Here is a 21,092-nt window from a genome sequence, read left to right as displayed (position 1 = left end):
CAAAATTGATGGAAATATAGATCACCTAACCAAATTTAAAGTGAACTCGGTTTACTATCCATCTCTATGGAGCAGGTGCTCAACTACACTAGACAGGAGGATGACGTAATGCCTTAATGATATCAAGGCTATTATAGCAAGGTATAGAGTTGCAGTATACCTTTGAAGATATCACCGATGTGAGTATGACTGTGGGGCCGCAGTTAAATAGAGAATTAAGGCTTGTTCTCTAAGAGACACTCACAAAATAAGATACTTGTGTACGACCGTAATGCGCTACCCCGATGGAACTCACATGTAGGGTCAACTCTTAGTGTTCGGTATTCTCAAAATCTATACATAAAGTCTAAGTTCAAGACTTTGTTTACTTCGGACCGGCGTGGATGACGAAATACTAACTAGATGAAGATTCAAGTTCGGAAGACATCTTTCATCGAAAGCTAAGTGTACTGATTGTTCATACTTTGAATTTTCAAAATTTCTGTCATTTTTAAAATTATCTCAAATTTTTTTGAAATTTCAAAAATGGTGGGGAATTTAAGAAGTTTTTTTTTGAAATTTGAGAACAACCGTTACAGACCTTTATTGCCTCGTCCTTAAAGTCTTTTCCGTTGAAGAACTCAATGGCTATCAACTTGATTGCTCTACCCATTGAAGAAATCAATGGACGGCAGTTTCAAAACCATCTTGAATAGAGAGACGTTGGTTTCTTCATGTGAAGCCCAAAAAGTAACCGAGAGGGAGAGAGACAGGCGCTCTCATTCTTATCTTCCTAGCGGTGATATTTTTCTTGGTTTTTCTTTACGATTTTAAGCAGAAGAAAAAAGAGAAAGGCCTTTCAAGCCCTATTTTCTTTCTTTCTCGATCTTTTCTTCATCTCCCACTAAACTATTATGTACGAGCATACTGAAAATACCCTGCCAAGTTCAAGAGAATTTATAGTACTGTACACGTCTATAAATTCAACGGTCCGTTGTATCTTAGGGAGGGATCGTCAGAATCCAGTGCACATAAGGAGGCAAATCTCTTTCAAAGACAGTGACTACACGCCTCGGACCGATTACAGGTACTATTTATTTTATTGTGGATCAAAAGAAAACAACGTTGAAGAGGTACATATCAAAACTGGTTGTTTCAGTAAAATTAAATTACTTATGGTTTATTTGAGTTCTTTGAGGTGATCTACATTTCCATCAGTTGGTGCTTTATAATATTGATTTGGATTTGATTCCACCACACTTTGATATCAGTTAAACTTCCCCATCCCATTCAAAAAAAATAGATACGAACGTCTTGGGAGACCTTGTACTCTTCCCACACTTAAATGGGTTAGTCATGATTCACCTAAGTTTAGCTCCTAAGTAAATGACTTATTTATTAGAGCTTGAGCTAGGTATAACTCATTAAATGTCATAGATCTACACTTGCAAATCAGCAATTGGCCCAGAAATGGGCGCAGACCTTGTAGCATTGTGTTGGGATTTAGGCATTGTTTAAGAAGCTTGGGTACATGGACCTGCTTGGGTGTTTGTTTAGTCCCATATCGGTTGTATACCGAAGAAATCTTAAGTATTTTTATAATGCCAAAAAACTCAAATAATAATTTTGGATTAGTCTTTTTGCATAAGATCCTAGATCGTTATAAATAGTATCGGAATAGATTCAGCCTAATTCCCTCTGTGGACTTTGGGACGTTGCAGCACAGATTTTGGAGTTGATCACTTGGCTGATCCTGGTGCTTGCGAATTTGATTGAATTGGATCTGGTCAACCAGGCATGCTTAAAATAGAGAGACTACGTGAGAACATGTAGGCATATCCTTAGTCCGACATTGATTATATGTTGATACTTATACAAGGAATCCAAATAATTTCTAGCTAGCTTTTTACAGTGCAATCCTAGATTGATATAAAAAGTATTAGAATGGATCTAGTTCATAACCTAAGTTGAAAGGGACATTGAAGTGCATATTCTTTTGGGGCTAACCATAGGGTTGTCGGTTTGAAAATTTGATTAGATCATATTAAGAACTTTAGTCTCGCGATGATGCTGGGGCTTGGAAACAGAGAACATGTAAGGATTCGTGCAAGCATATGTTTAGTTTTATATCTATTGTGCATTGAGAATATCTTGAATATTTATATAGCACTGAAAAATTAGATAATAATTTCTCTTTAGCTCTTTTTAGTGAGATGTCAAGCCTTGGCCTCTGCAATTAGGTCGGCGATGAACTTGGCCATTTGAAATTTATGGTATTATTTGTTAGGGTCAGGGCCGGCCCAATTTTTAGGTGACTGATGTGATCGCCTAAGGCCCCAGTCCAAAGAAGACATACTGCAGAGAAAGCCTTAAAGACAAAACAGAGGAATAAAACCTGCTTAGTGAGTTCACCTTAAGCTGGCCAACTGTAGAAAAGACCTCAAAGATAAAATCGAAAGAAAAAGATTTTTTTTAGTGAGTTTGTCTTAGCCTCAAATATATTAAGCCGGTCCTAATTAGGGTTGCTGTTTCAATCATCGGTGCAGGTTTTTTTAGACCAAGCATACAATTCGTTTTTCAGACACGTTCTCACCCGTGTCCAGTTTTGCCTGCAGTACACTGTACGTAATCCACCAAACCGACAGTAGGACTCAGCGTAGTTAAGAAAAAAGGAAGGAAGTTGGCGTGACAGCGATGGAGATCCGGCCTTCTTACCACCCCAGTCTCATCGTCCTCCCCCTCTTTCTCCTCTTTTCTACTTTCTCTGGCAAAAGACGAAGGAAGGAACGCTGAAAAAATGGGTCTTCGCCTCTCCGTCTTCTCCTTCTTCCTCCTCGCCTTCCTTCTTCATTTCACCAGATCTGATGGTAAGCAATTCAATTCCCCCTCGCACACTCTAAATATACGCCTGCAATGTGGATCGTTTTTCGTATTTTGCTTGCGATGAATTTAGTTTGTTTTATACTGTTGATGTAATGGCATTGGCATAAGTTTTTGTCGGTATTTTTTTGTCTTTTCTTTTGGTTTACAACATAAGTTTGTCATTGATTGATCATACATTTGAGGTGAGATGGGAAATGAAAAGTTTTCCCCTTTCGGTGCACGCTAGATGTATGGTGCATTTCCTCAGATTTTTGCTTTTCTGCTCATTTTTTTCATGTAAGGAAAATGGATCTTGGATTTGAAACTATGTCATTGGAATGAAAAAGAAATGGAAGATCCCAGTTGGGAAGTTTATGAAAGATGAAATGGATATGCGACATTTTCTGATGATTTAATGATTGATATCCATGTCCATTTGAGATAAAATGGAATGATGTTTATCCATATTTGATGGAAAAGTTGGTTTCTTTTCTGCATTTCTGAATGTGTATTGGTTGTAAGTGAATGGTGACTGCTGGGACTTATTAGTCCGATATTTTGTCTTCTTGCTTAAAATTCTTTGATTTATGATATTAGATGTCGACGGGACAAAGTTTTCTGTTGATGTAGTCGCTGCTCTACATGTGATCCTTAATGTCTTCTAATCTTAATTGTTTGCTATTTGATAATATCTTTCACTTTATGTGTTAGTAACTAATATTATAAATGCACTGACCTTTCTCTAGGCATGTTTGATAGATATATAAACTTAGGGACTTTTCTTCTCCTTCTCCATTAAGCAAAATATGGATGGTTCAATGCTATTAAAGTTTATTTTGAAGAAATTTTTCTAAAACATTGGACGAAAAAACAGAGCATGGAAGATAGAAGGCTGTAAGGAGAAACATGAAGTCCAGCAGTGGGGCTACTAACGGCGTGGATGATGGATGGCTCTTCCCATTAGCTGATTTTAGGCTCTCACTAGTTTGGATGCTATGTCCACATCTTAATTCTCTAGAGACCGTCTGACCTAGGTGCACATAATGTGGCAAAAATCCAGGTGCTACTAAACTCTTGAGTACAAAAGTTGTACTGGAGGGGATTCAGACCCTCTTCTTCCTTTACAAGGTGTGGGCCAAACATATATGGTTGCACCATGAAAAATAATGGAGCAGAATATTTGAAGAGGAAAATGGAACAAAACTTTCAGGAAATGAAGACAGGTAGGTAAAAAGAAATAGCTAAATTTATGAACTCATCAAAAAATGCAATCACGTCCTTCAATCTAGATCTCCTGGAAAGCTTTAGATCAATACATATTTAAAAGTAACAAAAGTAGAGAAGAACCTCCACCACCTCAGATTATTGGGACTCTACCTGATAGACTGTTAAGTCTACTTAGATCTACTGATCTCCAATTAAGAATTACAGGTTTTTTAAGTTATCATCGATGATGATAATATTCGATCCAAACTTACCCATCAAATAAAGAACAATAACAGGAGAAATAAAATACAAGAAAAATAGGTTTGGTGTTTGAGATGGAACCTCCACTAGAGTTTAGAGATACACCACAGAAAACAAAGCATGTGTATGAAGCATGATGCCTCAGACTTTAATTTGGCACTTTGCCATTTGACTTGCAACATGAAAGGAGAAAGCATCTTCAAGACCAAACAAGAGAAAGAGGAACTTTCAAGATTGTATTTTGCGGTTGCACATTGAGAGATAGATATGAGAATCTAAGCAAAAATTTTCAAGATTTACTAATATAATACTCATGAACCAAAATCAAGAAATCAAGTCTTAGTTGTTCCTCTCATAGTAAAACTTATATTAGCATATGGCTAGTCTACGTATCTTCTCTCACATTAAAATCTATTATTAACAATGTAATTTGATGCATTGTACTGTGAATATAGTCTTTTTAGTCCTTATCCAATCTCTCAATTTAAAATCCAAAGGATTTAGTTCAAATTTTTTTTCTCCTCAACCACAAAATCAACTCTTTCTTCTTCCTAGCAAAGTAAAATTTAGATAATAGGGATATATGGTCACTAGAAACCCCTTTTCTCATATTAAAATAAAATATATCCTTCGCAACAAAATATTGTACTGTTTTTGTAATCTTTCATCCAATTCCTTGATTTAAAATCCAATCTTTCAAAGGATTCACTCAGTCTAGTTTCGGCTAGTCACTTGCTATTAGGAAAATTCTGTCCTCTTCTAGTTAAAAGAAGTCAGAATTTCCTGAAATAGCCAGTGACTAGTAAGAATAATCATTGGAAATCCTAAAATCTTCTGAAAGCTAGATCTTAACTTCTACATCAACATTGCTTTCTATCGTATCACCTATTCCTCTTATATTGGAAGATACAGATCGATTAAAATTTTCCAAAAACGATAAAAGTTGGTTTGACAGGGCTTTTTTGGAGGCCTAAACAGCCTCAAAACGGGGTTATTTGAAGGCTGATAGGCCTGTTGGTGAGTCACCATGCCATAGATCTTGAGAAGTTACTCAATTTGAAGAAAGAGAAAAACAAACCATAAACAGACATCATATATCAAAGTTATGCTCCAGGAAGTTTGTATGTGCGAATTGGCACAATTTTGTCTGGTAGAAGAAGCATTGATTGATCATAAATTTGAGAGTTGGGATTGAAAAATCTTCCCCTTTTAATGCATGTTATATGTATGGTGCATTTTCCTTAGATTTTTCTTTTCTGCTTGGCTTTTTGTTGGAAGTAACTGATATCCTTCTTTTCCTGTATTTTGGGCTGGATATATAGATCATAGATTCTATTTTGCCAAACTAAGGAAAAATTGATCCTCTTAAAGTATGACAGGCTAGCAGAGCAACGGCTAGCTATTTCTCTCATTTAGTTCTTTCTTTCTTTTGCTTCTTTCTTTCTTTAGTCCTTAATTGTAGCCATTGATTATTTCAAACTTTTGTATATATTGAACAAATCATACATTAATACAAACAGAAGGACACAGAGCATCTTCCTCCAATCTTAGTTTTCTTCACATTTGTCATGGTATCAGAGCGATTTTTATTTTTTGAGTGGCGTCATCTTCAAGTTCATCCTCGAGTTCTATCTCGAGTGCCTCTGCTTCCATGCCCCATATGGCTGCTGATCATTCCAGCCCATATTTTCTCCATCATGGCGATGGCCCAGGCATCATGTTGGTCTCGCAGCCCCTTGATGGTGATAACTACCCCACCTGGAGCCATTCCATGTATAGGGCATTAAGTGCCAAGCACAAAATAGAGTTCATTGATGGGTCTCTTCCCAAGCCAAGCTCGACCGATCCTCTGTATATGTCATGGGTTCGTTGTAACCACATGGTCCTCTCTTGGATCATCAATTCTATCTCCAAATAACTAGGAGCTAGCCGTTGCTCTGCGAGCCTGTCATACTTTAAGAGATCCTGGACTTAAAAACTCAAATATAGTGAATGAAAAAGAAAAAGAAAATTCCCAGTTAGGAAATTTATGAAAAATCAAATGGCGACTTGACCCTTTTCTGATGATTAAATGAGTGTTATCCATGTCCGTTTGAGATAAATGGAATGATGCTGCTCCATATTTGATGGAGAAGTTGGTTTAATTTCTACATTTTTGAATGTGTATTGATTTATGATATTAGATATTTATGGGGCAGAGTTTTATATGGATGTAGTCTCATCTGTATACGGGATCCTTAATGTCTTTTGATCTCAATTTTGTGCTATTTAATAATATCATTTACTTTACAAGTCAATAACTAATAAATGCACTGATCTTTTTGATTGATTTTTCTATTTTCTCTTTTTAGGCATGTTTTTTAAAGATATAGACTTGGGGGCTTGTTGGTTGCAGTATACCCCTGAAGAAGGGGTGGTTCATTCTTCAATCCCAACAAACAACTTTACTTTTTGGGATAATAAGATTAGCCTGGTCAATGCCACTTATCCCCTTATCCTAGGTTAAAATTATTGCTTTGAGGGGACGGGCAGGGTTGAAATAATTTACCCAGCAAAAGTTAGAGACTTATTCCTTCTCTCTCTTACTTTTTCTCCACGTTCCCCCACCTCCTCAGTTATCCCTACCAATTTCCAATTAAACGACAATTTAATCTTAATCTAGGGCTAAAGGAATCTTGGAGGGATATGTAAGGTTACGGACAGCTATCTCTGGATTTTCTATACTGCAACCAGAAACAGGCTTAAGAACATATTTACTGGATAGGGAACTATGATAGTAAATTACTCTCATCTGCACACATGTGATTGACCCAAGGACAATCAGCTGTCTATGCCTAGTAGTAGGCTAATTGTATAGTAGGAACATTATTGGTTAATTCGCTGTTTTAATTTGCATGAATTTTTTTAACTACAAATTTTGACCAAACTTGTAATCTCAATAACATTGTTGTCATTAAAAAAACTGTGAAGTTTACTGAAGTTTGAACAAAAAAGAAACCTTTTTCCATATTATGGCCTTTTCAAGTATGAATTTAATTTGTCTCTTTAATTACAAAATATTCCTGGATGCTTACCTTTGACCTAAGGAAAACTTATAGAAGGAGCTTTGGATCTCCTAGCTTGTTAGATTCTCATATTTTGAAACAATTTAAAATAGATTACTACATCAAGATTATGGATTTTTCACATGCAATGTGCGTGCAAAAAAATCGTTTAGGATAATAAATAGGAGTCACATGTTGATATTATATGGTCTGATATCTTTTGACAGATTGGTATACACCAGCTGAGATATAGAGGGCTGAGATTTCAAGTATGTCATATTAATGGTGCCTTATTTGGATGCAAATCAATATCTCGGTGAAACTAGACCCTTGTTTGCTTTGTCTGATGAACATCTATTTTAAAGCCTGTCATGAGTCAGAGCCAATCCAGCAATGACTACAGTAACAAGTTCAGTAGAGATGAAGATTCAGATTTGAGAAATATCCAGAAATTTTGCCAAACATTCTGAAAGAATTTGAATGGCAAATGAGTGAGAACAAAATGATAAAAGCAAAGAACTTAAGCTTTCCAAGATATTTACATATTTATTTGCATAAAAAGTAAATATGGGAGAGACAAGAATGGTAAGCAATAGCAAAAACATCACCAGCAACAATATATAGTATCATTAGTTTGTGAGACATAAAGCTTCCATAGGCTAGTTGTCAACAAATCATGACTAAACTATAAAATTTGCATGTAATTCAAGAGTAATTGAATAGTTCTGACTTCTGGGTTTGTTCATTTATGAGAATATTTTATTGAATGATCCAGCTAAAAAAATCAAAAACATATATTTTGTTAAATTTTATAATTTGTAACATATTGTTATCATGGCAATGACAACCAAGAGGTAGCTGCTGAGAGTCCCTGCCTTGGAGGACATCTTATCCAAGTGCATATCCATCAGACTCTTAAAAAGTAAAAAAAAAAAAGAAAGACATGAATCAAGCTTCAGACTTATAGTAAGCGTTACAAATCATACCTTTTGGAGATATTATGGCATGGGGCTCCTTTGCAGTGTCGCTTTGCTGGAAGGAAGGTGAGTAAAAGAAGGGTAGTTTACTACTGCCCTTTCTTCTTTGTTAGGAAAAAGGGTTATGCTTTGCTGCCCTTGCTGAGTAAGTAGCAACAGAGAAGAGACACAGAGCACCGACCTAGTCCTTCCACTCAGTGTGGTTGATTAAAAAACAAAAAGCTAAAAGGAAAGAGACAAATAAAGTAAGGAACAGAATAAAAGAAAAGAAGTGGGTGTGAAAGAAGTGAAGATCCATCCTTTCCCACCCTTCTCATTTTCCTCCTCCATCTCCTTTCTATTTTCTCAAGAAAAGGAAGCATAGTCAGAAATGAGTCTCCGTCTCTCCATTTTCTCCTTCTTCCTCCTCGTGTTCCTTCTTCATTTTGCCAGATCTGATGGTAATTCGATCCCCCCTTATTCTCTCTGAGTATATGCCTGGGAAGTAAGTTAAAGACTGTGGATTGTTTCATGTACTTGGTTAGCTATGGATTTAATTTTTTTTATAATGTCAAGGTAATGGCATGAGCATAACTTTGTTTGATGGGAGAAACATTGATTAATCATAGGTTTGAGAGAGATGAAAAATGTAATATCTCCCCCTTTCATTGCAGGCTAGATGAATGGACATTTCCTTAGATTTTGTTTTTGTGCTCATTCTGTTTGAAGTGACGGATATGCCCTTTTTCATGTATTCAGCTGGATCATGGATCCATTGCAAAATAACAAAGATGTGTCCTAGATTTAAAAATTCTAATATTGGGAAGGAAAAAGAGAAAAGGAAATCCTAATTTGGAAATATATGGAAGATGGAAATAAATATTTGACTTTTATGTCTAGTTGATGCTTGATGTTTATGACTGGATGATCGATGTCCATGTTGAATCAGATAAATAAAATGATGCCTTCAGATATTTGATGGAAATCTTGCTTTCTTTTCTGCAATTGTTGATGTGTTTTGGCTTGTGAGTGATTGGTGACTATTAGGACTCGGGACTAAATGTTCCCTTGCTTATATTTCTTTAACTTGTGAGTAAGACATTGATATGCACAAAATTTATGTTTGTAAAATCAAGAAAACTACATCATAAATTTATGCTATAACTTTCTCTAAATATAAAGCCACAATAATAATCCCCAACCCAGGTGTAGTACTTGGCAAACTCTTTCCAGCTAATTACATTATTAGAGACCCTTGACCAAGCCAAACTAACATTACAACATTGCTAACTTTCTGCCATCATAATATTCTAACCAATTGAAGGCATGAAATCAGTTTCAAAGTTTGGGGATACAAGCCTCAAGTGCATGTCTTTAGCCCAAGATGTGCCTTGGCAGCTGATTCAGTAGGTCCAACAAATTAACCAGATCTCTGAATAGTACCTTATCTGCACCGGTGCATTAAACGAAAACTTAAATTTCAGGTGAAAACATGAGAACACTATCAGCTCAATAATCAATAAAAATCAAGATCAATTTAAGGTCTCAAATGTCCCATTTTTATTTGGAAATCCCCTACAGAAAAATGACTGATGGCCGTAATGGAAAAACCTGTCTTTAGTTCTATTGCATGCCTAGTCCTGGAAAACAATAGTCTTAGTGATGTATCTCCACATTATGTTGACTCTGTTTGTCTTTGGCTTTTTGTAGTTTCATAACTTATAAGATGGTTTTAGGTGCAGTTTGATATTGATCCTTTACAGGTTTGAAAGAACTTAGTTTGTGCTCCATCATTTAAGCGTGACTTTGGTCTATCCCTTGTATATGGGCTGGATCTCCCTTTTGTTCCTGGTATCAACTCTTTGCTTCAGTGACAACATGAACCTTCATCCATCTTCTTTCATATCTTGGATTCTCTTATCACCATGATTTGTATGTATACCATATTCTTGAAAATACAAGCCTTGAGAAAGCTTTTCAATGGTAGTGCTTATGTATTACCTTTTGTCTATAAGTTTTCATTCATTCTATAAGAATTTAGATGCATCTCACAAGATAAATTTACCTTTTCAGTTGTTCTAGTTGGTTTCAAGTGCCAGCTCATGCTGGTCCATCATAGCAGGCATGCACTGGTGCCTGGTACAAGTCCCAAAGAACATGTTAAATCTTTTCTTTAATATTTTTAATTAATAAAATGTCTCTCTGATTTTTTTTGTTTCAGCATGGAATGTCCCATTCATATTGAAAATTAATGGAAAGGATGCCATGTTTTCTTTGATCTGTAATTAGTTGTGATATAGATGAAGGCATGCTCATTAGATTTTGATGAAAGTGGACAAAAGGGAGAGTCTATTTTGTTTTCATGTCGCTGCATGTTGTTGAGCTTAAGGATAAATTCTTTAAGAAATTTTTTAGGTCGGAATACTACATGCAATGTTTACCGACTAGCACCAAGACTGTACAGTTGGTCATTAGTATGGTACATACAAGTTCAGTATTGTTCCGACATACAGTACACCATGGCATACCAGTTAGCTAATTGGTGTGCCATTTTTTTAATTTTTCTTTTTTTCTATTTTTTTTTGTTTTCTCAATTTTTTGTTTCCGCTTATAATTTTCATAATTATTATTGTCTAATTTGTAATTTTATCACTGGTTTGACTTCATTTTTACCATGAAATGGACTTGAAGTAGACTAGTTAATATATTTATAAGTAAATATACATACAATACAATAAATGGAGTACTTTAATGTATTTAAAGTACAAAATATGTACCGATATCTAAATATTGTGGAACGTCAATGTCCCTTGTAGATGTCGGGATCGTATTCATAGTCTGGACCTAGCACCGCAGACCAAGACTCCTAGAGCATTGCGGTCCTCTATCTATATCCTCTCATAATTTGTTCCTCCTGGATAGCTAACCTGAGAGGAGTAATCTGTGCATCCTGGATAGGTACCCTAAAAGGAGTTTTTTGTCTGCCATTGGGCTGGCCATCCGAATATCCTGACAGTAAAATCCGACCCATAAAATGCTTAAGGCTTGAAGACCCACTCATATACAATTCCTCAGATGAACCATATCTATGCGAGTCATAGCCTTCCTACGTGGAATAGGATCTAATGTATGATTCGAATCTGGATACGTCCAGAAACCTTATTCTAGATGCCAGGTCATTTGCATCAATAGTGTCGTGCCCTAAATGATCTCGAAGGACCCGTCTTCTATATGTAATGGTATTCTCATGGGTTCTACTAGATCATGCACCATGGTCTCTATACTGTGTTGCATGAGTGAACTAGGGCTCATTGGTGAATTGAAGATCACCCTGAGGTTGAGTCATAAACTATTGTGTCACCTTGGCCACCAGATGCATTATCGCTTGAGCTACTATTTGCATTATCGCTTAAGCTACTATTGTGGGATGATCTGATCTCAGAATTTGAGGGAACAGACCTCGACTCTCTCCGATGGATGTGCAGCTAACTTTTCTTTACCTTTCTTGTTGGCCTGAGCAAAATGGCATTATGATTATTATAACTTTAAAGTACAAAATGATAGAAAGAAAGGATGGGGGAAGGTTGGGGAGTGTGGGGATGCAAAGAGAAAAGGAGGTGATTTGGGTCAAGGATCGCCGAACCGGTCGGCCACCGGACCGGTTCGGTACTGGTTTGGACGGAACCGAACTGGTACTATTGGTTTGGCTTGGTTCACGCAGCCAAAAGCCCAAAAAAATTTGGAACCGGTGCGAACCGACCGGTTCCCACTGGTTCCAAGCCGGTACTGCCCGGTATGGGCCGGTTCAAGACTGGTACGGACTGATAAGGGCCGGTACCATTTTTTAACGCCGAACCGGATCAGTTCGGTACTGGCTGAACCGGCAGGTATGGGCTGGTTCAGCATTCCTTGATTTGGGTTGGGGGAGGGCGGCAACATGGGGTAGCACTTGGGAGAGTGAAGGAGGAAGTGATGCTGGGGCATCATGGGGAGGAGGGGGAAGAGAAGTGGGCTGGTGGGAGTTGTATGTTCAGGATTATGAGAAGTATTAGACAAGGTTGTCAGGGGTTCAGGAGAGGGAGGAAGAGGTGGGTGAAGTGTCTGGAGCAAAGATGAGCATCAGGAAGATCATTATCTCCTCTTTTTATGTTTTCTCCTCTTTTATTTTCTTGATGGAAGGAGCACTTTATGGAAGTTCCGTGGAACTATTACTTTTACAGCTTTGACCTGCATCTTAAAGCCACACCTGAAATTTGATGACTAAAAACTGAGAAGTATTTGTCTGCAAAATTTCTATTGCAACCCATCCTTACTATATGTATGTATATACATATGCATTTTTGTATGTTATATATAGAGAGATATATACATATGTACGAACATATATGCATACATGTATATGCATGCATGTACATGTGCTTGCATGTATATATACATACATACACACACACACACATATGTATATATGGACATACATATGTATCTTTGTGTGTGTTTCTACTATGCTTGTAGTATACTCATGCATATACACAAACATGCACTTTAGAGGGCTATTGTGGGAGTTCCATAAATTGTTTCATAGATTTAATAGAAGAATCAACCATGTTAAACATTTGGGAGAACAATTCCGAGTTTTGAACAAAACCTGATCCCAGTGAGAGGAGTGCAACAATTGGGCTATCACTCTTTTCTGCTTTCTATTTCTTTTTAGTGCAAGTATGACCTTTCAGGAACTTGTCTCTAATATTTTTTTATGTTTATCAGAAACACTTTCATACTTTTAGGAGTTTCTAAACTGCCATCATTTCATATGGATGAAGTGCCTCATGATCTCTTTCTTTGCAGATACAAGCAGTGAACTTCTTAAAGGTATCAACAGCTACAGAGCTTCCCTCAACCTTTCAGCATTAACGGAGAATCAAAATGCGGAGTGCTTGTCAGAACAACTGGCCAAACAGTTTAAGGGTCAAGATTGCAGCAACACCACAGGCTCCAATACTGTTCCTGGTACCGAGCAACAGTTCCCCAACTATCCAGACTTTCTGAACCACTGCCATCTCAATGCAACGGTCACTCAAGATGCTGCTGTAATGCCAGCTTGTGTACCCGGTTTAGCTCGAGATCTTGTCCTGACCAACTTCACAAAATCACAATACTCTCAAAATCTGAATGATAGTCATTTTGTTGGAGCTGGGATCGCTGATGAAGGTGACTGGGTGGTGGTTGTTTTGAGCACGAACACGCCCACTGGTAGTTTTGCACCAGCAACAGGAGTTGCTTCAGTTGTTGAGGTCGCTCTTCACCACCAATTGGTGCTGTTCCTGCTGGGATTTTTCATTTTCATGATGAATTGATAAGTGTTACATCTGTCAAAATCTTTTATGTTCTCTCCATTTAAATTTTACTCATCAGCTTTTGAATCTTCCGTGACAATAAACTATATTTTCATGTAGAAAAGATGGTAGTTTAAAGTATGAACCAACAATATGGATTTTGTCTTGTATTTTTGCAGTTCTGTCTTGATTACAAAGATTATACAATGTCCGTAGCTGTTTTCGTCATTACTTAATTTCCAACTTCGTGCTGATGTAAGTTTGCTGCATATGATTGTTCTTTATTTTTGAATTTCAGGCCTCCCAGACTAGCAAATGATCTAAGCATAGGATTTGCCCCACTGGCTTGTGTTCATCTCAATTAAGCTTGAAATGTAAATAATTGAAAGATGATACATTATATCTTATGTTTGTCATTGTTTACAATATAAATCTATTTTGCTTCCAATTGAGCTTGAGCATAGGTTGTCCGACTCAATGAGATAGAGAATATTGTTTTGGCAGCACTTAAGGGTATCTAGTGTATTTGTGTCTCAATCAATTAGTTCTGTAGTGATCACTATGCCCAACTTGCTTCTCAATCAGGGAAAGTAAGTCCAATACTAGCCTAATGACTAGGCTTATTAGTTAAATATTTTAGAATACACTGAATAAATTTTGGTAGTTCAGGAACCACTGATTAATTTGCCTGTATCATGAAACATTGTTTTTCACAAGCTTCTGAAAACATTCATGAAGTTCCTCTTTCCACTCACTTTGGTAACACAAAAACATTACCATCGTCCTAGCTGCTTGTAACTGCATGCTGGCCACAAGATGAGTCCTTTCAATCCCAAGGATCAATAATGTCAGTCAAAGAGAATAATATTTTCCCATCCGCAATATGAGGATATTGTAACGCAAAATTGAATCTAGAATTCTTGTGATCTGGAAAGCTGAAGAAAATCAGTATCTTTGTTTGGATTGCAAAATATAAAATTCCATCTGCTGAGAATCTCGTAGAAGTGTATCCAACTTGTAGGGGACATAATCTCTTTGACCCACTTGTAATTTATTGTGTTGATAGGTGATTATGGTGTTATCTGTGCTCGTGAATGTAGTGCCATAGTTAGTGAACAGCGTAAGTTGCTGGTCTATTCTTGTGTTTTATTTATGTTCTCTTGTCTGATACTTTCTTCCACATAGTGATGTACATCTTGAATGTGGGTTATATCTAATATTGTATGATCTTCTCTCTTACGTGATTCGGTTCATAGTAATGCTGTGGTTTTCTTGTCACTACTATGAGTATCAGAGCATCAAGGTTTATAAAAAAAGGGTGGTTGACAAATTACTGCAATGGTAACATGTTGGTTTGATATGGAAAAAAACTGATAGAAGATAGTTTGAGCTTTGGAAGCTAAAAGTTCATCGGTAAGGCATTGCCTACAATTCATTTGTGCTTGTCAAATGAGGAGTTATTTGATATTATTGGAACAAAAAATATTGGCTGAGACCATATGTCTGGATGAGATATCTTTGGCAATCAGTCACTTTTCATGACATTGGATAGAAAGTCTCCAAAGGAGATAGAGCTCAGAACTCCTTGTGATTATCGTAATTTAAGAATACTTGATTATCATGCTGATGCATCATTTCCTAGTTGTCAAAGAAATATGCCGCTTCGGATCAAAGAAATATATCTTTATTGGCTACACTAAATGTGTGAAATGAAACCAATTATGGGATCCAATTGTCCACAAGATTATCAGAAGTTGTGAAATGCAGTTTGATGAATCAAATATGTCAAAAAGGCACAAACATCGAAACAACCTAAAGGAAGCTCGACATGATGTACTAGAGTTTGAGATTCAACCTTCAAGTTCATCACCAAATAAGGTCATTGTATTGGAGAACAGAATTATTGAATTTGAAAGATGGAGAACAAGATGAAAAAGGTAGTCTTCCTCTTATGCAGGCGGACAAACTCCAGTTATTTATTGGCACTTGACAAACGAATGATACACAACTTCACTTTTCAAGGATTTATTTGTGAAGGCCTCAGCCCAGTGCACTTGACGGGCCCAAGCTTGGCCCAAAAGGGGCTGGCCGTGCGTGCCCTGTGCATGATCAGCGTCCACCTCTCCGATAAGTACGGCTAGAAATTGGAATCTTAGGATTGTCGGGATCCTAGGGCTCCTAGGCTCCTCTATAAAAGGGAAGCCCTCTCCCTCCTCACAACACTCCACCAACAAGCAAACCATTTCATACTCTCTTTCTTCCTCTTTTCTCCCATCGAGTCCACGACTTTCCGTCACCATACTAGCCTGAAGTTGGGGCCGTCAACACCGTCGGAGCTGAGGTAATGCCTCAGCCTTCCTTTCTTTTTCTTTTTCTTCTTCTCATGACATGAAATTATTGTCGTCGCCGAGATATTGGCTGAAAATCGATCGGAAAGTCTTTGCTCACCATCCACTATATTTGGCCGAACTTTTTCTTCCTTTTTGCAGCCACCGCCGCCACTTTTCTCTATTGATGGGCCTACGACCGAACTCTTCAACCTCCCTACTTTTCTCTATGGCGGAGTCATGGCTGCTGATGAGCGATCAACAACTGAAAACAAGGAAAAGGCTTCAATTCCCATGTTTTTCCAAGCTTTTTTCTTGGATTTCTTGCTTGCTGGCCACCACCGCCAGCTGTCCACCCCCACTGGCTGCTAGCCAAGTCCTCTGGCACGACCCCAAGGATCCCAACCTCTGTTTTCTCTTTCTCTCTCTCCTCTTTCTCTCTTTTATCTCTCTTTTTTTTCTCTCTTTCCCTCTTTCTCTCTCTAAGACGACCCATGGATCCAAATACTAGTCCCATCTCCCTATCATATATATCTGGGTTGACCACTGCAAAGAGGCCCGAACCGCCTTGGTGCTCGGGCAACTTGCCGGACTAATCATCCTGATCCTATTGAATGTCCCTGTAACTACCATTGATGAACATTATTGAACGACCTTGGCCATGATCGAGTCCATGCCTTATGATTCATTAAACGAATCGTTTAGTCCGTGCTGCATGTCTTCGACCTAACTACAAAAATATTACATATTTTTGGCACATTCTTGTAGAAGAAAGCTATGATAGAATTCCCCAACCATTTTCTAGAGTAATGCCTACTTGCAATCAACATTTTTCAACATTAAATCCTTTTTACCGGAAAAGTATTATCACCGCTTAACTAAGAGCGCAACACTGAAAGATTTTAAATCCTCGTTATGCATACTTCCTTCAATCTTCGATATGCATGCTACCTTCAATCCTATACAGAATTGTCTGTAAATTCTCTCTAGTCGAGTAAACAAGCACCACCTGAGATCTTATCATCACCTTTTTAGAGTAATTTCTTTCCCATTTTTATCATTTTTTTAACCATTGAACTTGATACTTAATTTAGAGAAGACCTCCAGAAGGCCAGAATAGTTGCTAGAACAAAACCGAGAGGCAATAATCTTCTACAGGATGTCCAACCTTTTCTTCCACCTAGAAATTCTTTTGTCAAATTTATCCAATAAGGATAAATTCATCTAATAACTTTCTTTAATTCCGAGAAATGAATAGGAAAACTAAGTAATATAATGTGAGAACCCATGCGGGCGTGTGTTTAGTCCCACATCGGTTATTCGTCGAGAAGGTCTTGGGTACTTATACAGGGCTAAGAAACCCAAAAAATACCTTCCGGCTAGTTTTTTTGGGTGGGTTTCTGGATTATGACAAATGATATCAGAGCGAACTCGGCCTACGTGGACTAGAGGACACTGCAACACAGGTTCATGGAGGTTAACCATTGGGAGATAGAGGTAGAGTGGGCTTTGTGATCAGGGATCATGAGTCCAAGTTCATTGCAGTCGAGGGACGGCGCGCGTCTTCGACGAGTCAATCAGTGGTGCAGAGCTGAGAGCTACATGGAAGGGCATTATCTTTGCCAGATTGGTCCTAGGGATGACCTGTATCCATCTTGGAGGTGGGATATTTGTGAGATTATGGGAGAGCTTGCAGCATTCCGGGCTATCCATGTCTATTGGGAGGCAAATATTGCGGCCGATTGGGTTGTCTTTTATGCGGCACACCAATCAGGAGGATTTCGTTGGGAGAGTATGGAGTCAGCTCCCCCACCTCTTGGTTGGCTTCTTTTTTTTTTTTTGACTCTTATGGGCGCACTTATATACATATGGTGTGAGTTACCGTTGTATAGAAAAAAAAAGAAAATTATTGTTAGAATTTTTACACCTTTTGGAGTATCCAAGTAAACTACCTACCTAAGGTTATTATAGGTGGATACCTAGGTGCATGGACAACCTAAATACCTATGTGTCTGATGTATTTTAGACTTTCCATAAGGTAACTATTAAATCCCTTAGTTTGGCACCTAGACAAGTGTCTGCCTGCCTTTGTCTCCATGAGTATGTTATTTCTTGTTTTGTGAAATATTACTTTTTTTTAACTAATTCTATTCTAGTAAAGAATTATTTAAGCCCATTTGTAATGTGATACTAATTGATGCTTGAAAATGTTATATTTTTTTGAAACTTTAAATAATTTAAACCACCTGTTAGAAAAACTATTATGTAAAAATAAAATAGTTAAATAAAAATTTCATAATTCTGTAAGTACTTTCTTTTTTCTTGTTTCGTATGATGGACAAGAGCCATCAAAATTCATTAAGATCACGGATTATGACTGTCAACTAGTTAAATTATCCGATAACTTAAATTCATAATTACTATATATCAGTAAGATGCTCTGTGCTTTCTGTGAACTATATACAACTCTATATATTTAAACATAAAATTTATTAAATTTTGGGAAAATTTTTTGCTAAAAAAATTAAGATACTTTTTACTCAAACACCTGGCATCTGGGCATTTTACCTAAGTCATTTAACGGTCGAAACATAGGACCGTCTAGGTGATCTAACAATCTTGTATTTGATCCATATTCAAGATTATTTTAAGCCCAGTAAGGAATTCCAAATAATAAAGGATAAATTTCAGCATTATTAAAAACTAATCTTCAGCATCAGAAAATAACAAAGTGTCATCAGCATATAAGATCGATCTAATGCCCCCATTGATGTCTTTGGTTCCCAAGCTTTTAAGCAAACCATATACACTTGCCTCATGTAAAACAAGTTGAGACTGGGACCTAGCATTAGACCCAAACATATTTGGTTTACATTATGCCGACCAAACTTGATAAATTCACTTTTGACATGGCTGCCCATTCTGCAAATTGATTTGGACTAACGGACCATTATTTGGTGCTGTTACCAGTTATGCCCTTAATGACATAAGTGCACAAGGGGTGGCCAAGTTATTATTGTTAAAAAAGAAAAAAAAGAAGAAAAGTATTAATGAATTATAGTAAGGTCTGCCTACTTTTGATGTATCATAGAACTTAGAGTCTTTCAAGCAGCCTTTCACCTGCTCCGGGTCCATAGCTCAGTGGTAGAGCAATTGACTGCAGATCAATAGGTCACCGGTTCGAACCCGGTTGGGCCCTTAAATGAAACTCAATATTTTTACTCTCGTTACAAATATAATATATATTTATATACAAATATTTTTTTTTCTCTCTAAATTCTCTTCAGCTTTCATGCTAACCTAGTTGGGCCCTTAAATGAATTTCATACTACTTAAAATTTTTAATTTCCTCTTTCTTTTCTAAAAATTCTGTTCTTTTTTTCTTCTGTTAAATATATTTAGCTTTCTTCTTTTTCTTGCAGATTCCATTTAGCTTTTTTCTTTTTTTTTTTTGCTTTCCTTTTTATTTCTATTCTTTTGGTCTCAATGAAAAGGTCCAAACCCGGTTGGGCCCTTAAATAATATTAAATTTTTTACTTTTTTAATTATTTTTCTTTCTTTTGCTAAAATCTATTAAGCTTTCATTCAAGCTTCATTGGGCCCTTAAATGAATTGCATGTTTTAGTAGTTTTTTGTTTATAAAAATTTCATTCTCCTTTCTTTCTTTTGCTAAATTCTATTTAGCTTTCGTGCAACTACAGTTGGGCCCTTAAATAAATTTTATATTTTTTATATTTTTACTTTTTTCTTTAAAAATCTATTCTTTCTTTCTACTAATTTGTATTTAGCTTTTTTCCTTTTGCTAAATTCTATTTAGTTTCCTTCTTTTATTTTTTTTTCTCCCTTTTATTTCTATTCCTTGTCTCCTGTTCAAACCTGGTTGGGCTTTAAATGAATTGTATACTATTTGAAAATTATACTTCTTTTTTCTTTAAAAATTCTATTCCTTTTTTATTAAATTATATTTAGCTTTCTTCCTTTTCTCCTGCATTTTTCTTTCTTTTCCTTTCCTTTTAGTAAAAAGCTAAAATCCTCCATAGTTGAAAATTAATCCCTTATTTATTTATTTTTTCATATTTAACTCTTTTTCTATTTTTTTATAGAGAAAATAAGCCGAAGTCTAAATCTATCAAGAAGAGAAGTACATCCTCTCAAAAATATTAAAGAGGAAAAAAAAAGGGGAGAGAGAGAGAGAGAGAGGATAAAGGATGGCACCAAAAGGTGCAAACAATAGAATTACATCAATTCTATGTTAAGAAAGATAATATATATATATTTTGGATATTTTGAGAGATAAATTTAGTCCAAACCTTTATAACAAAAAGGATTTTTGTCAGCATTGCTTCAAATTTGGGCCCTTAAGTAAAATTCAATTTTTACTTTTTTTCCTTTTTCTTTTTTTCTAAAATCTATTTAGCTTTCATTCAAACTCTGTTGGGCTTTTAAATGAATTCTATATTTTATGATTTTTTTAAAAAAATACTATTCTTTCTTCCGTTCTTTTGATAAATTCTATGTAGCTTTTATTCAAACCCAGTTGGGCCCATAAGCTAATTCTATATTGTTTGGAATTCTTACTTCTTTCCGTTTTTAAAAATTTTATTTTTTCTTTCTTATAAAGTTATATATAGCTTTCTTCTTTTTATCTCACTTTTCTTTCTTTTCCTTTTCTTTTGCTAAATTCTATTTTGCTTTCTTCTTTATCTGTTCTTTCCATTTTCTTTTTATTCCTTTTCTTGTAATGAAAAGGTTCAAACCTAGATGGACCTTTAAATTTATTGTACCCTATTTAAAATTTTCAAATCTTTTTTATTTTTCTTCTATTAAATTATATTTAGCTTTTTTTTTCTTGCTTTTCTTTCTTTCTTTTTTTCTCTTGACGACAAGCTTAGATCCTACTTAGTCAGAAAGCATATCCTTTATTTTTATTTTCTTTTTCATATTCAACTTTGTCTTTTTAAGTTTTATTTTCTGTTTTGTTTGAGAGGAAATGGCCCAAAGACCAAATTTATCAAGAGAGAGAATGATACATCGGAAAAAGAAAAAGGGGGAGGAAGGAAGAGGAGAGAGAGAGGATAAAGAATAGCACGAGACATTACTATCAACATAATTCCACCTTAAGGA

The 21,092-nt window shown here is 36.3% G+C and overlaps 1 protein-coding gene and 1 non-coding gene across 3 annotated transcripts; both read left to right on the top strand.

Moving 5' to 3' along the window:
* Nucleotides 1-2,575: 2,575 nt before the first annotated feature.
* Nucleotides 2,576-13,869, top strand: LOC120106863 (uncharacterized GPI-anchored protein At3g06035-like). 2 transcript variants are annotated; one of them, XM_039119964.1, is made up of 2 exons: nt 2,576-2,846; nt 13,154-13,869. In XM_039119964.1, exons 1-2 carry the CDS (start codon nt 2,777-2,779, stop codon nt 13,660-13,662), a joined length of 579 nt encoding a protein of 192 aa, XP_038975892.1. In that variant the 5' UTR covers nt 2,576-2,776; the 3' UTR covers nt 13,663-13,869. The 2 variants fall into 2 exon arrangements, with proteins under 2 accessions (XP_038975892.1, XP_038975893.1); XM_039119965.1 differs by lacking the exon at nt 2,576-2,846 and adding an exon at nt 8,618-8,769.
* Nucleotides 13,870-19,095: 5,226 nt separating this feature from the next.
* On the top strand, nt 19,096-19,167 carry TRNAC-GCA. The gene has a single exon. It is a non-coding gene; the product is annotated as a tRNA-Cys (tRNA).
* Nucleotides 19,168-21,092: the final 1,925 nt, after the last annotated feature.

This window comes from Phoenix dactylifera, unplaced genomic scaffold (assembly GCF_009389715.1).
Source record: "Phoenix dactylifera cultivar Barhee BC4 unplaced genomic scaffold, palm_55x_up_171113_PBpolish2nd_filt_p 000669F, whole genome shotgun sequence".
In the NCBI taxonomy this organism is placed as follows: Eukaryota; Viridiplantae; Streptophyta; class Magnoliopsida; order Arecales; family Arecaceae; genus Phoenix; species Phoenix dactylifera.
Note: the sequence above shows the minus strand (reverse complement) of the source record. Positions and strands in the feature narration are given on the sequence as shown.